General features: G+C 41.9%; 1 protein-coding gene across 5 annotated transcripts in view; it reads left to right on the top strand.

The window, feature by feature from the left end:
• AAMDC (adipogenesis associated Mth938 domain containing) overlaps positions 1-14,925 on the top strand; it is a 30,771-nt gene extending 15,846 nt beyond the window's left edge. For all 5 annotated transcript variants that reach the window (XM_075919502.2, XM_075919500.2, XM_075919501.2 and 2 more), the window contains 2 exons: positions 12,830-12,925; positions 13,851-14,925. In XM_075919502.2, coding sequence (XP_075775617.1) covers positions 12,830-12,925; positions 13,851-13,991 — 237 coding nt within the window. In that variant the 3' untranslated portion in view covers positions 13,992-14,925. The remainder of the gene's footprint in view (positions 1-12,829; positions 12,926-13,850) is intronic.
• Positions 14,926-16,291: the final 1,366 nt, after the last annotated feature.

The raw sequence follows: 16,291 nt of genomic DNA, 5'->3' as shown, positions 1-16,291 counted from the left end.
CAGACCACCTTTATGCAAGCCGCACCTACGTTTTTTCCTTTGCAAGTCATTTGTAAAGCTCTGTAAGTATAATTCTCTTGCAGACAGGGAGGCAAGCAAGGGTAATTAAATGACTTGGCTAAGGTCAGACAGCAAATAGCAAAACAGGGACTAGAAATAAGATTTCCCAGCACCAAAAGTGCTAGAAAAAAGCATCTCTTTGTTTGATTAGCTGTCTGGAACCAGTTGGGTGATATTCACAACCCTTTTCTCGTGACCCACCCCTACTAGGCCAGATAAGGGTGTGCTTCCTCTGGAGATGTTTCCATTGCCAAGGCTGAAGCCTAGTTTCTCCCAGGGTGACCTTCATGCTCTGTACTGTTGTAGAAATAAATTGCTTCCTTTGCTGCTGTGCTGACAAATTGATACCCGGTAGATAATTCTCTCCTTGGGAAAACTGCATAACTAGCTCTGGAGGGTTCTGTAGCTTTAAGAACAAACAGTCCATGTGACCTTAACCCTGGGGGATAAAAGGCAGCCTTCCTGGCTGACTGCACTTCAGTGCCAGCTGCTAATGGGTGAAAAGAAGTAGGATTCCTGAGTGGTAAAGAGGAGAACAGAGAACAACAGACAAAGAAATTCTACTGCAGTTTCTTTCTCCCCTAGCCGCTGCATCAGGAGAATTGACTGGGGTAATGTATTTTCTCCCATATGTTGGGTCTCCACTCTGGCCCCCTATGCAGAGAGTACCCACTCCTCAGAAAATCTTTGTGTAAGCAAAACAAAATCTTCATTCTTTCAAAGCTTTATCTCCAAAGTGTTGATCACAGGAAGTTGACTGTCACCAGTTAATTATATAATTACAATAAATCATACCTTTTCCATTTGTTTAGGTCTAAGTGATTATTGTTAAAGTACACAAAGGTTTCATGCATTCCTCAAAGACTCATCAAAATTTTATTTTTTAAAAAAGGTTAACCACCAAGCCAGGCTCTGTAACATGTGAGCAGTGTATGAGGGGCATTTAAACCTACACTGGCTAACAACATGGGATACACTCTCTCCTCTCTACTGGGTGTAGAGTAGCCTGGTGTTCATGCCATGTTCTTACCCTGAGGAATTAAAGATGAGATCCCACTGTCATGTGGCATTGCAGAATGGGGATGATAATATTGCTATAACATGGTGGGCCCCCACTTGAAATTTGAAGAGCTAATAAAAAGCTGGCTTCAGCTTGGAAAGACTCCTACTTTAAAAAAACATCCAACTATAACTGCACACAATGATTAAAAAACAGGGTTGAGAAGCCATGAAAAAAGTTGCTTGGTCCCTAGAGATGAAAGTAAGTGGGTGTGCCCAGGTGCGCAGCTCCCACAAGAGCTGGCTGAGCCGCAGCAAACACCAGCAAGGAGCTATTTAAAGAGCTGGCAGGGACCTGGGTAGCAATAGGACACAGTACCTGTAAGAAATGTTAAGTTACTTTCATCACTGTCTGTGACTATAATACTGAAGATTGGGGCAGGAAGGAATGTGGATCCCTTAAACATCAGATTATCTGCTAGAGGGCAAAGTTGGAAAACTTTTTGTGAGGCTTTGTGTACACTACACTGCTTTTTGGCAGCGTAAATGCTGTTTGTTGGCATTTTTGCTGACAAAATACTTCCACCCCCTATGAGCGGATTTGTGTTGTCAGCAGGAGCCATCTCTTGTTGACAGTGAGCCATTCACACTGCCACTTACCATGGCAAAACTTTTCTCTTTCAAAGGAGGCTTTTTTTTAAGCCCCTGTGAATAACAAAAGTTTTGTTGTTCAGGTGGTAGTATAGACAAATCCTAGTGAAACAACAAAGCTACATCTACACTGAAGGCTTCTTGTGCAAGAACTGTTTTGCACAAGAGTTCTTGCGCAAATGGTCTTGCGCAAATGGTCTTGCGCAAGAGCCCTTCCACACTGCCATGTGCTTTTGTGTGAGAAAGCTCTGATGGCCTTTTTAGCCATAGGGGTTTCTTGTGTAAGAAACCCCTGTTGCCTGTCCACACTGCCTTCTAGCGCAAGAAGCCCTCTCTTCTGATGCTTTACTGTAAATTTGCTTGTGCAAGAACACGTGTGCAGTGTAGACGCACCACAATTTTTTGTGCAAGAACGGTTGTCCTTGCGCAAAAAGCCTGCAGTGTAGACGTAGCTTGCAAGAGACATGTTATTAAACTGTAGGCTGATGCTTTGGCCTTACAATAAATAGGATATTTTGGGACAGGGTGGGATGGAGGAAGCATTCCGTGTTCATGTCTGATCACATTTATATGCCTTTGATAGTTGTCTTCCAGAAGAATTGTTCAAAGATCCACACTGCACTGCCTGCTTTGTAAGGAAAAGAAAACATGGGGAGTTAGTCAGTTTTCACAGGGTCACATTCTTCATAAAGGATATTTTAAACTCTTTAAAAACTTGAACAAATTAATGGTACAGGTGGATTTCTCTAGTCCAGCACACTCTGATCCAGCAACATCTGTGGTCGGCATGACTGTAGTTAGCCAGATGTCCACTTATCATGGGTGTGGCCAACTTTCCTACAGTCTCAAAGTTTGTTTACAGCCACCAATCCTGACTCTGTGTTGTCTGCTGTTACTTAGCTCTAATTTACCCTAAGGCTACGTCTACACTGCAGACTTTTTGCGTAAGAACACCTGTTCTTGTGCAAAAACTTGCGCAGTGTCTACACTGCATGTGCGTTCTTATGCAAGTAAATTTACAGTAAGGCATCAGAACAGAGGGCTTCTTGTGCAAGAGTTATTCCTCTCCCCACAAGGAATAAGCCCTCTTGCGCAAGAGCTCTTGTGCGTAAAGGCCAGTATAGAGGGGAACAGAGGTTTCTTGCACAAGAAACCCCTATGGCTAAAATGGCCATCAGAACTTTCTTGCACAAGACGGCGTCCACACTGCCATGAAAGCACATCTCTTGCACAAAAGCACATGGCAGTGTGGATGCGGTCTTGTGCAAGACCTTTTGCGCAATAACTCTTGCGCAATACAGTTCTTGGCCAAAAATCCTGCAGTGTAGACGTAGCCCCCATGTCTTCCCATGTCTTCTAAGAGCCCAATAAGTAGTGGAAGTGTTGGCAATGCTGCTAGACAATGTTGACCTCCCATGGTTTGGTAAAATCTCTGGTTCAGCACCAGTCATGGCCCAAGTGTACTGGACTAGAGAATTTTAACCTGTAACAATTTTCATTGTTGCAAAAAAAGCAAACATGATTCTGGGATGCATTAACAGGTGTGTGGTGAACAAGACACAAGAAGTCATTCTTCTGCTCTACTCTGTGCTGCTTAGGCCTCAGTTGGAGTATTGTGTCCAGTTTGGGCACTGCATTTCAAGAAAGATGTGGAGAAATTGGAGGGAGTCCAGAGAAGAGCAACAAGAATGATTAAAGGTCTAGAGAATATGACCTGTGAAGGAAGGCTGAAACAATTGGGTTTGTTTAATTTAGAAAAGAGAAGACTGAGGGGGGACACGATAGCCATTTTCAGGTATCTAAAAGGGTGGCATAAGGAGGAGGGAGAAAACTTGTTCATCTTGGCCTCTGAGGCTAGAACAAGAAGCAATGGGCTTAAACTGCAGCAAGGAAGGTTTAGGTTGGACATTAGGAAAAAGTTCCTAACTGTCAGGGTAGTTAAACACTGGAATAAATTGCCCAGGGAGGTCATGAAATCTGGAGATATTTAAGAGTAGGCTAGATAACTGTCTATCAAGGATGGTCTGAAAGTACGTGGTCCTGCCATTAGGGCAGGAGACTGGACTCGATGACCTCTCGAGGTCCCTTCCAGTCTTAGTATTCTATGACTATGATTCTATGTTGAAAAGAGACTATACTGTAGCCAAATACAAAGCATAATTCTTGTGCTTGTATTTACAGTTCATGAACTGCTAACCTTAGACAGGAGCAGCAGGAGAGTTAATGTTGGAGAAAGTGGAAAAAGCGTGTGTGGGGGGCAGTTGATGTGTGGTTTTTTGTTTGATTGGTTTTTGGTGTTGGTTCTGTTTGTTAAAGGGAATGAGTAGTTTGGGACAAAAATCACTTTGAGTCAAAATCTCCCATAGATATTTTAAGATTAATCTCTTTAATGAAAACCATTATTTAGATTTAAACATTACTCTACCAAACATAACAACATTCATTTTCCAGATAACTAGAAAATTAAACAGACTATAAACTGAAGTGAAACTGACCAATTAACTATCCATACTGAATGGAATTCACAAAGTAAATAGAGATGTTAAAATGGTTAACCAATTAAAGTGCTAGTGCTTAACTGTTTAACAGTTTTAACCTGGGGCCCAGCCTCACCTCAACCATGAGGTCCTGCTTCTGGCCCTACCATGGCCATGGGGTTCCACCACCCAGCCTGGTGCCGGTCCCTCCATGGCTGGGGCTGTTTTAGCATAGCTCCAGCATGTCTGGCCGCTGCTGGAGAGTTCACTGATAAGCATACCAGTAAGCCTCATGCTTACCTATTAACCATTTTAACATTCCTAAAAGTAAACAATATGAATAGGTAGAAGGTTGCATTTGACATTTTTTATTTTAATAATTTTTTTTAAAGGGAGAGAGAAACTTTACTCTGCCATAGTGGTGTAATTTTATTGATCTCAATAAAATTTTGTGGATTAACACTAAATGTTTGTTGTTTTAATCTGATGATATCCCTTTAATTTTTAGTATATTAGACGTTAGCTGCCAGACCAAAATAGAAATGATGTGTAGAGCAGCTATACATCCTCTCAGTTTATAGCGGTCTATATAGTATATTAGCATATTAATCATATGATCCATTGATGATAATCCTTTTTCACTGGTACATTTAAACTACCTAAAGTATCTTCTGTATGCTGTGTTGTTATGTTGGTCCCAGAATATCAGAAAAACAAGGTATGTGAGACAGTATCGTCTATTGGAAAAGTTATTTATTTGCTCCCATAACACAAGAACTAGGGGTCTTGGTGAATGAGACAAGCTTTCAGTTATAGTTATGCTGAGCTCTTAGGCCTGGTCTACATTACAAAGTTAGATTGAGGCAAGGTATCTTATGTCAACCTAATTGTACATACGTCTATACTTAAGTTTGTCTCCCACCATTGAAAACATCCTCTGATAGCAACATATTAATACTACCTCCCCAAGTGTTATTGAGCCAAGGTCATGTACTGAGATAACCACTACAGAAGTGTAGATGCTGTGTTGCCTCCAGCGTCTCTCCAGCAGCTGTTCCACAATCAGGGCCGGATTAAGGCGTGGGGGGAGAGGAGAGGGCTAGCCAGGCAGCTGCCCAGGTCGCCAAACTATGGGGGGCGCCTGATTGAGGTGGTAAGGGGTGCCGCATCAGGGGGCAGGGCTGCACATGTGCCGCGCTCCCGCTGCCCGGGGCACAAGAATGGCTCGGGCCGGCCCTGTCCACAGTGCCCAATTGTAATTGCTCTGGTCACCATTACGAACTGCATTACCCAGGAGTCATGAAGACTGGAAGCCCTCAACTCACCCCTTAAAATCGTGTGAATTTTTTGAAGTGCTGTTGCCTGATTGTCTAGTTTGACAAGCCCATCTAGCAGCTATTGTGTGCAAGTACCCAGTTCATCATACTGGCTACACAATCCAGACACGTTGCAGCCTGGAATACACAAGAGATTTTGGATCGCCATGGTCTGTTGGTAGAAGAAGCTACACAGACACAAATAAGGGCCAGCCCTAAAAATGGCAACAGCTAAAAGTACTGCTAAAAACATAGAATCCTAGAAGTGGAAGGTATCTTGAGAGATCATCAAGTCCAGTCTCCTGCCCTCGTGGCAGGACCAATCACCAGCTAGACCAGCGGTTCCTGATCACTGGGCTCTGGATCGCTCATTGCTGGGCCCCCGCAGCTATCGGAGCTCAAGCCACTGTTACTGGCAGTTCAGCTCTGGCAGCTATTGTGGCTCAGAAGGAGGCAGAGCAGGAGGTGGTTCCCCCCTCCTCTCCCCTCTCCACTTGGGGAGACGTGATTGGAGATGGAGGGGGCGTAAAGAAGGAGAGAGGCAGGCACGCCTCCAACAACCACTTCCCCTACCCACGTGACCGCTTTTGCCAGCTGTGGCAGGAGGCGGTGGAGCAGCTCTCCAGGGCTTCCCCCACCCGCGCGGCCCTTTTACCAAAGGGCATCGGGCGTTGGGAGCAAGGGGGAAAAAGGCACTGGGGAGCAAGGGGCTGGGTTGTGGCTAGGACGATTCGTAGTGTTTGATTTACATATTTGCATATTCATTATTTGCACAATGAATATGTAAGTATGCAAATAAAATGATGTCTGTCCACCAAACGTTTGTGAATGGGTTTGCCAGTCTGTGGCATAAAAAAGGTTGGGAACCACTGATCTAGACCATTCCTGATAGTTGTCTATCCAACCTGCTCTTAAATATCTCCAGTGCTGGAGATTCCACAACCTCCCTGGGCAATTTATTCCAGTGCTTAACCACCCTGACAGTTAGGAAGTTTTCCTAATATCCAACCTGAACCTCCTTTGCTGCACTTTAAGCCCATTGCTTCTTGTCCTATCCTCAGAGGGCAAGGAGAACAATTTCTTTCCCTCCTTCTTGTAACAGCTTTTTTAGATATTTGAAAACAGCTATTATGTGCCCTCTGTCTTCTCTTTTCTAAATAAACCCAATTCTTTCAGTCTTCCCTCGTAGCTCATGTTTTCTAGGCCTTTAATCATTTTTGTTGCTCTTCTCTGGACCTTTCTCCAGTTTCTTCACATCTTTCTTGAAATGTGGTGCCCAGAACTGGACACAATAATCCAATTGAGGCCTAATCAGTGCTAAGTAGAGTGGATGAATGACTTCTCATTTCTTGCTCAAAACACTTCTAATAATGCATCCTAGAATCATGTTTGCTTTTTTTTGCAACACTGTCGACTCATATTTAGCTTGTGGTTCACCATGACCTCTAGATCCCTTTCTGCAGTATTGCTTCCTAGACAGTCACTTCCCATTCTATGTGTGAAATGGATTGTTCCTTCTTAAGTGGAGCACTTTGCATTTATCCTTATTAAACTTCATGCAACAATAGAAATACATGTGACCACTCTATTTTAATTCTCCTTTAAAAAAAATGTTTAACATCCTACCTAGGTTTTATCATTTTTTGAACTAGACATTAAAGATCTTCACACATTTCATGGTTAGTGGCAATCTGGCAGTTGGGAAACAAAGTCCCTCCTCAGATCTTTTGGAACAGTTGTGTGGTTTTTTTAAGATGTGAGGGTCATGCACCTTCCCTGACCAGCTAACCCTGATGTAGGTGAAGTGCCCCAGTGATTGACCAGTGCTTGCATACCCATAGGAAAGTAGCACTTTGTTGATGTATTCTGTGGCAAAGTGGTCTGATGCCAAAATAGGGATGTGTATCATCTATTGCTCCACCACAGTTCAGGATCCCAAATGTTGCAAATCCATCTTCTGTGTCATGCATGTTGCCAACCACCACAGTCCTGTGTAGCCGGAGATGATTAATGACTCTGAACATTTGCATGACAATGCCCCCCCCCAGTGAATTTTCCAACACCAACATTTTTTTCACTGAACAGTAACAATCTGATGCTGTGTGTCTCAACAGTGCACCAGCCATTCTGTCAGTATAGCCCTCATTCTGATGTGTCTGTGCCCGGAAAGTAGCCTTGCACATCTGAAACTTCTGCCACTGCTGCTCATCATCCTAGGTCTGCATTACAACATGATCCCAACAGTGGATACTTGTTCCTCGGGCTCAGTCTGTAGCGGTTCTATGATACCCTGAACTGAATCTCACTATGTTGGACAACAACCTGTCCTCTGTGAAATCATCGGCTGTGTCTAGACTGGCTAGTTTTTCCGCAAAATCATCTGCTTTTGTGGAAAAACTTGCCAGCTGTCTACACTGGCCGCTTGAATTTCCGCAAAAGCACTGACGATCTCATGTAAGATTGTCAGTGCTTTTGCGGAAATATTATGCTGCTCCTGTTCGGGCAAAAGTCTTGCACAAAAGTTTTTCGGAAAAAAAGGGCCAGTGTAGACAGCAGAGATTTGTTTTTCGCAAAAAAGCCCCGATCACGAAAATGGCGATTGGGGCTTTTTTGTGGAAAACCGCGTCTAGATTAGCCATAGATGCTTTTCCGCAAAAAGTGCTTTTGCAGAAAAGCATCCTGCCAATCTAGACGCGCTTTTCCGAAAATGCTTTTAACAGAAAACTTGTCCATTAAAAGCATTTCCGGAAAATCATGCCAGTGTAGACGTAGCCATTATGTTCCCTGTTGATTTTGTCCTTCTTGCAGCTTTGCAAATACCAGAGCATTGTGCATCCCATGCTAGCAGCACTCATGACAATAATGCAGAGCTTCATGCTTCTGTCAGAGATGGTGGACAGTGAGGGGGGCTGTGTGGGTTCATTGGATTTTTTTTAAAGGTGCAAAAATTTCAGGAGAGAGAGGACACTGAGATGAAAAAAGTTATAGTCTCTGTATTGGCCCCCTTAGCTCCCAGTCCCGCTTGCATAACTATTTTTTGCCCCACCACGCATTGTCAAAATATCCAAAAAAGCAGTGCGTTAGACGATGGTGGGTTGCCCAGTGGGTTACTTACCCCTAGTGTACTGCACTGCACTATGTGTTGACACAAGCACTACTGGAGAATGGTATCCCTCTGGCTGGAACTAGGCAACAGGGGATGGATCACTTGATGGTTACCTGTTCTGTTCATTCCCTCTGGGACACCTGGAATTTGCCACTGTCAGAAGATGGGATACTGGGCTATATGGACCCAGTATGGCCATTCTTATATTCTTGCAATATGTTATCTCACTACACTTAATAATTGGTTCCACCTTGTATTTAGATGTAACGCTTTAGCTGTCTACACTACGGCTACGTCTACACTGGCCCCTCTTCCGGAAGGGGCATGTAAATTTCAGCAGTCGTCGTAGGGAAATCCGCGGGGGATTTAAATATCCCCCGCGGCATTTAAATAAAAATGTCCGCCGCTTTTTTCCGGCTTTTAAAAAAGCCGGAAAAGAGCGTCTAGACTGGCCCCGATCCTCCGGAAAAAGTGCCCTTTTCCGGAGGCTCTTATTCTTACTTCAAAGTAAGAATAAGAGCCTCCGGAAAAGGGCACTTTTTCCGGAGGATCGGGGCCAGTCTAGACGCTCTTTTCCGGCTTTTTTAAAAGCCGGAAAAAGCGGCGAACATTTTTATTTAAATGCCGCGGGGGATATTTAAATCCCCCGCGGATTTCCCTACGACGACTGCTGAAATTTACATGCCCCTTCCGGAAGAGGGGCCAGTGTAGACGTAGCCTACAAGTTTTTGCTACCTCATGTTACATCAGCCTAAAGATACCACAATTAGTATATCGCTTGTGCACATGCACAGTTGACTCTTTGCACTGGCACTTGTTAGGAAAAAGTTCCTAACTGTCAGGGTGGTTAAACACTGGAATAAATTGCCCAAGAAGGTTGTGGAATCCCCATCTCTGGAGATATTTAAGAGTAGGTTAGATAAATGTCTATCAGGGATGGTCTAGACAGTATTTGGTCCTGCCATAGGCCATACTGGGTCAGACCAATGGTCCATATAGCCCAGTATCCCATCTTCTGACAGTGGCAAATTCTAGGTGTCCCAGAGGGAATAATCAGAACAGGTAACCATCAAGTGATCCATCCTCTGTTGCCCAGTTCCAGCTTCTGCCAGAGGGATACCATTCTTGCCCATCCTGGCTAATACCTATTGATGGACCTATCCTCCGTGAATTTATCTAGCTCTTTTTTGAACCCTGTTAAAGTCCTGGTCTTGACAACATCCTCTAGCAAGAAGATCCACAGGTTGACTGTGCATTATGTGAAGAAATACTTCCTTTAGTTTGTTTTAAATCTGCTACCTATTAATTTCATTTGGTGACCCCTTGTTCTTGTGTTATGAGAACAAGTAAATAACTTTTCCTTATTTACTTCCTCCACACCAGTCATGATTTTATAGACCTCTATCATATCCCCCTTAGGCTTTTCTTTTCTAAGCTGAAAAGTTCCAGTCTTATTAATCTCTCATATGGCAGCTTTTCTATACCTCTAATAATTTTTGTTTCTCTTTTCTCAACTTTTTCCAATGCCAAGATATCTTTTTGCGATGAAGTGACCACAGCTGCACACCTTATTCAAGATGTGTGCATACCATGGATTTATATAGAGACAATAAGATAATTCTCTGTCTTATTTTCTATTCTTTTTTTAAGTGGTTCCTACAATTGTTTGCTTTTTTGACTGATGCTGCCTGCACATTGAGTGGATGTTCTCAGAGAGCTATCACAATGCATCCAAAATATCTCTTGAGGGGTAACAACTAATTTAATTCTCATCATTTTATGCGTATAGCTGGGATTATGTGTTTTCCAATATGCATTACTTTACATTTATCAACATTATAAAATTCATCTGCCATTTTCTTGCTCAATCACCTAGTTTTGTGAGATCCTTTTGAAGCTTTCCACAGTCTGCTTTGGACTCAAATATCTTGAGCAGGTTAGTATCATCTGCAGATTTTGCCACCTCACTATTTATCCCTGTCTCCAGGTCATTTATGAATGTTAACATAAGAACAGCCATATTTGGTCAGACAGAGGCCAATACCAGATGCCCAACAGGGAGGGAACATAATAGGCAATCATCACATGATCCCTCTCCCATCATCCATTTCCAGACAAACCTGCTGCCTTTTAATTTCATATGGTGACCCCTAGTTCTTATATTGTGGGAATAGAATCATACAATACTAGGACTGGAAGGGACCTCGAGAGGTCATCGAATCCAGGCCCCTGCCCCTATGGCAGGACCAAATACTGTCTAGACCATCCCTGATAGACATTTATCTAACCTACTCTTAAAGATCTCCAGAGATGGGGATTCCACAAGCTTCCTGGGCAATTTATTCCAGTGTTTAAACTACCCTGACAGTTAGGAACTTTTTCCTAACAAGTAAATAACTTTTTCTTATTAACACTTTTTCCACACCAGTCATGATTTTATAGACCTCTCTCATATCCCCAACCCCTTAGTCTCTTCTTTTTTAAGATGAAAAGTCCAAGTCTTTTTAATCTCTCTTCATACCATACCTGTTCCAAACCTCTAATCATTTGTGTTACCCTTTTCTGAACCTGTTCAATAGGATTGGTCCCAGTATGGACCCCTGTGGGACACCAGTTACCTCTCTCCATTCTGAACTGACCATATATTCCTACTCTTTGTTTCATATCTTTTAATTAGTTATCAATCCATGAGAGGACCATCTCTCTTCTCTCATGACAGATTACTTTGCTTAAGAGCCTATGGTGAGGGACCTTGTCAAAGGCTTTCTGGAAATCTAAGTAAACTATAGCCACTGAATCCCCCTTATCCACGTTTGTTGACCCACTCAAAGAGCTCTAGTAGATTGGTGAGGCATGATGTCCCTTTACAGTAACCATGTTGACTTTTCCCCCAACAAATTGTGTTCATCTATATAGCTGACACTTCTTTCAGAGACCATTTAAGTGAAATGGCTGTTAACACCTCTGTAGTTGTAGGAGAAAGGAGGATTAGTGGATTACAGATTATGAGCCATAAATCCAGTGTCTTTGAGTCCATAGCTTTTAGCATCTGGCAAAGTTATGATTTTAAGCTCCTAGGCTCTTCTTTTGAGAGGTCAAATATGGAGTGATCATTTTGTGAAAAGCATTTACCTATGGATGGGATGGTGTGTTTATTTTTCTGTGTGAGTTCATTTAGAAGTACAGTTACTGTCTTGTTTCAGCCACAGCGTTGTTATTGTGCAATTGATGGACTGGGTGAGGTCCAGCACACTTGATAGCTGTGTGTAAGACCCAGGGATCTTGAAAGATGTATTGCTCTTTGTGTCAGTAGAGCTATGCCTACAGGTTTTGCATCTGTTATGGATGAGTCTGGTGCCACTTTGAGTTACCGTGTACTGGTCTAGTGATAGAAATGCAGCTGTGTTAGTCTGGTGTACCTGAAACAAAGTACAGGACGATGTAACACTTTAAAGACTAACAAGATGGTTTATGAGCTTTTGTGAGCCAGACCCACTTCCTCAGATGTGTACTGGTCTATGGAACTTGCTTCTGCTGATAAGCTTGGCATGGTTAGAAAGTTGTTTAAAGACCACAAGAAGGTATCAGGAAAGATTATTTCAGGATGTGATTCCCATCAAGTATGGATTGTAATTGCTTGATAGCCTATATGGGTTCCACTGGCGGTGTGTATTTGGAGCAAATGGAAAGAGGTTCTGCATTGAAGCAAGTTCTCTCAGGATTTGGGTGGCCCGTTAATGATGCAATCTACTTTTCTGGGTAAAACTGCTTGTTTAGTGAAAGTAATTTTAATTGGATTAAGACAGGTAATTCAGACTCTCTTCTGAGCACATTCAGTAATAGGAGTGCCTGGTGCATGAGGTAAGTGTGGTGATTTCTGGCTTTTGTGTATAATTGGCTGTAGGATTTCCTTGTTGAAGCTAACCATGGTGTTTGAGAATGGGTTCTAAGAGTCTCACTGATTCTTCAGTACGATTGCCATAGCCAGATATGGATATGCCTGCATTCCCCTCTTACGTATCTTGTTTGAGTATCCTTGAAATTGCTAGTGTAACACAAAATGAGTGTTGGGAAGAAAGGGATGTCAGTTAGGTCTTGTAAAGTTAGTATGCTCTGTCTGACCGCCTGTGACGCTGCAAGTTGAAAATATTTAGATGAAGCTTGCTGTTTGATGATCAGCATGCAAACTGTAGCACTTTTTTCTTTTTCTTCAAACTTAGCACTCTCCAGGTGTGCAGCCAGCTGATCTTGAAGAAGTTGTCAAGAAGGGAGTTAAAACATTAGTGATCGGCCGTGGCATGAGCGAGGCCTTGCAGGTAAGTTTTGGCCTATGACAACACCTTGTAACTGCTGGTTCTTTTCCTCTTTAAGCATAGATCATTTCTAGCCTTGATAAAAAGCAATCTAGTAATTCATTTATTCCCCCAATCTGAACCTGTTCTTTTATAAAGCCAAGAAGCACTTATGAAAAAAAGTTGTAAAATATAAGATCAGCATTTTGGGAGTAAAGACATTTTCTGAAAGTAACCTCATTTGATACTGGGATCCCAGCATCAAACTGTAATTCAGTTTACAACATGCAGTAATAGCAGCAGCAATTACAATCTTTCAACTATGTTAATTTTTAAACCTTTAAAACGGATTGTAAATCAGAACCCCAGTGTGTTGTAGAAATTTGTAGCCTGTCCTTGACTACCCTTGCTAGAAATGGTATTTTCATGTGTCACTTCAGCAGAAAGCTGAAGAAATTCCAATCTTTTCAGTGAAGCTTCATTCATTTCAAAAAGCAGTCTGCTAGCTTTTTGAACTGGGTGGCCTGAGTGAAATGGGCAGAGGCATCTTTGTAGTGCTCTTCCCACTTAGAAAGCGCTACATTCTATTATATGTATTAATTCACAGTCATTTCCACCACTATCTCCTGAATTTTCTGTTCATGGTACAATTCAGAATCCATCGAGGAACATGCTAAAGAAGAATGAATACAAGTTGGATATATGTTAACTATTATTAAATGACAGTGAAATAAAAGTGCCTTTTTCTCCACTATAACAAATTGAGAAGTATATTCCTGTTATCAATTTGGTTACTACCCCACAAGTTTATTTTATTACCTTTAAAACTAGATGCAATTAAGCATTTTTATGAATAAGTGCAACCAGTACTTGTTTCTTATTTGGAGGTAGTCTGCAAGGGAAAGCATCTACCATTTGTCTTACATCTTTTTCCTATCCTGTTCCTTAGGTACCAGCATCAACAGTGGAGTATCTCAAGAAAAATGGGATTGATGTGCTAGTCCTGCAAACAGAGAAAGCTGTAAAGGAGTACAATGCACTAGTTGCTCAAGGTGTCAAAGTGGGAGGTGTCTTCCATTCAACATGCTAATGCATATAACAATACAGTCCTCTCCCCCTTAGCCAAAAAATTTGTGCCTTTTAATTGAATAAATGATAGCAGTCAGTATTGTGGATTTATAGTTCATATTCATTTCCCTCCATACCAAAGCCTGGATGTGAGATGAAGATCTAAAACAGTGAAGAGAAATATAGCAGTATAGAATCTAAATGAATCTCATTGCTCACAAATGTTTTTCACAGTGCTGGATATGGTAGACAATTTAATCATGCTTCTCAACACTTGTGATTTCGACCTAATCCTCTAGGCCTGAAGAGGTAATTCATCCTCTGACTGTTAATGTTTGGCGTAGCTGCTGAAGTAAAATAGTTACACTTTAGAAACCTGTTTGAAAAGAAATCACATCGCAGATAATCTCCTGATTTGTAGTAGCTATTGGATGATCACATTTATTCACTACCATCGGGTATCAAATTTGAAAGCAACCAGCCCACTTTTCAGTGCTGTATAGAAAAAGAGGGAAAGCTATGCCTTCCATTGCCAATGTCTTGAGCTGTCTAAACTCTTAGCAGTGCGCACAGAGTGAAATAATGGTAGATTTGCTTCTTGGAGAGGATTTTATTTTCATAACTTAGCATTTGTAAATTTTACATTACACAAAAACAAATCACTGGGAACTAAAGAAAAGATAACCCTAATAGTGAGAGAGGGGGCACTATGTAGTGATGTGTACTAGTACACATCAATAAGGAAAAACCCCTAACATACGGTATTTGGAATGTGTCTACTGCAAGCCCTGGGTTTATAGTTAATGGAAATGAAAGCTAGTAAGCAGCACATTAGACTAGCCCATCATTGCTAATGAGCTGGGGAATGGAGGTTGCATTTTTTAGATCCAGTGCTATTGGTTGAACATTAAACACATGCATAGATTTTTAATAAAAGCTGCAGATTTTAAACCTAATTTAATGGCGCCTGTCTTTTTCACTTCTATCTTGTGCTGGATTTACTGTGGCATATGCTCAATTAAAAATTACTGGTAAGGTTTTGTTCCACAAGGACTGTTAGCTATTATTTAAGTCTGCATATTGTATGTATTACAATAGGACAGAGAGGATACTGGAAGGGCCTACTGTGATAAGTACAGTACAGTCTGTCGAAACAACTCTACCTGAATCCTATTTTTGGAAAGTATTCCCTTCAGCTGGTTCGCTTTTCTCCTTTTTTATTAATTAAATGTAAATGATTTAATTGAGGAAATAAGAGGAAGAACTAGTATGTGTGAAAAACTTAATTTTCATTTCTTTTAATTATAATAATATTCTTCAACACTAGGGCTATATTGAGACAATAACTCATCTAAAACAGCAGGAGCTTCTTTCTGGGTGTATTTGCACTCATTGTCACAGCAGCCAGTATAATTAGTAGATGATTATTCACACTATAAATGCTGTAACATAATTCTGGCTAGTTGGTGTGGTAAGCAATAAAAGACTGAACACTGACCTAGAGGCATTAGCTTTCTGAGGGATGGCTTTAGCTCTCTTAGGGATGTAAAGCTCTTCTCTACAAAGACTGTACGAATTAAGAAAAAGGCACAACCCCGCCACAGTTTTGGCTGAAACCACACATGACAGAGCAGCAGCACAGCCCTGGCTCCTACTGCAGCTGTGAGGGAGTCACAGCCCCATCTCTGGCCAAAGCCACCAAAAGCTGATGCCAAAGTTACAAAGCTCCCGAAAAAACACAGAATGTGACTTCCCCAAAATCCCTTACCAAATGTGGCTGAACTGTTATCAGATCAGGAATCATTGGGGATGTCTATGCTGCAGCTGGGAGTGAGCTTCCTAGACCTGGTAAAAAGACTTGAACTAGCTAGGCTGGAGTTAACATGCTACAACTTGCAGGAAACCCATCCAATCACCTGGGTGACTAGCCTGAGCCACCAGCTAAGCTACAACATCTCCCATGCTATTGTCAGCACATCAGTGTGACTGCAGCTAACACAAGTCTGTTTAGCCAGTCCCAGAGGACTGTTTTACAGCTGCAGTGCAGATAGTCCCATTGTGTCAACTAACCAGCAAACTAAGAACACAAAATGTGCCACACAGTCAACCAATGGTCCAGCTGACCCTCATTTCCTGTCTCAGACAGTGGCCAATACCAGAGCTTCAAGGCAAGCATAGAGAACAGAGCAATTTTGGAGCTTTTGATTAATTATTAAGTAGGCCCCACTTCCTTAAACATTCCACATGGGCAGCTTTGTTAAATTGCTATTTCTGTCCAAAACAGCTATCTTTCAAAAGCCAAACATCTCAAATACCAGATTG

Source organism: Pelodiscus sinensis, chromosome 1 (genome assembly GCF_052426305.1).
Source record: "Pelodiscus sinensis isolate ZL-2025 chromosome 1, ASM5242630v1, whole genome shotgun sequence".
Lineage (NCBI taxonomy): Eukaryota > Metazoa > Chordata > Testudines > Trionychidae > Pelodiscus > Pelodiscus sinensis.
Note: the sequence above shows the minus strand (reverse complement) of the source record. Positions and strands in the feature narration are given on the sequence as shown.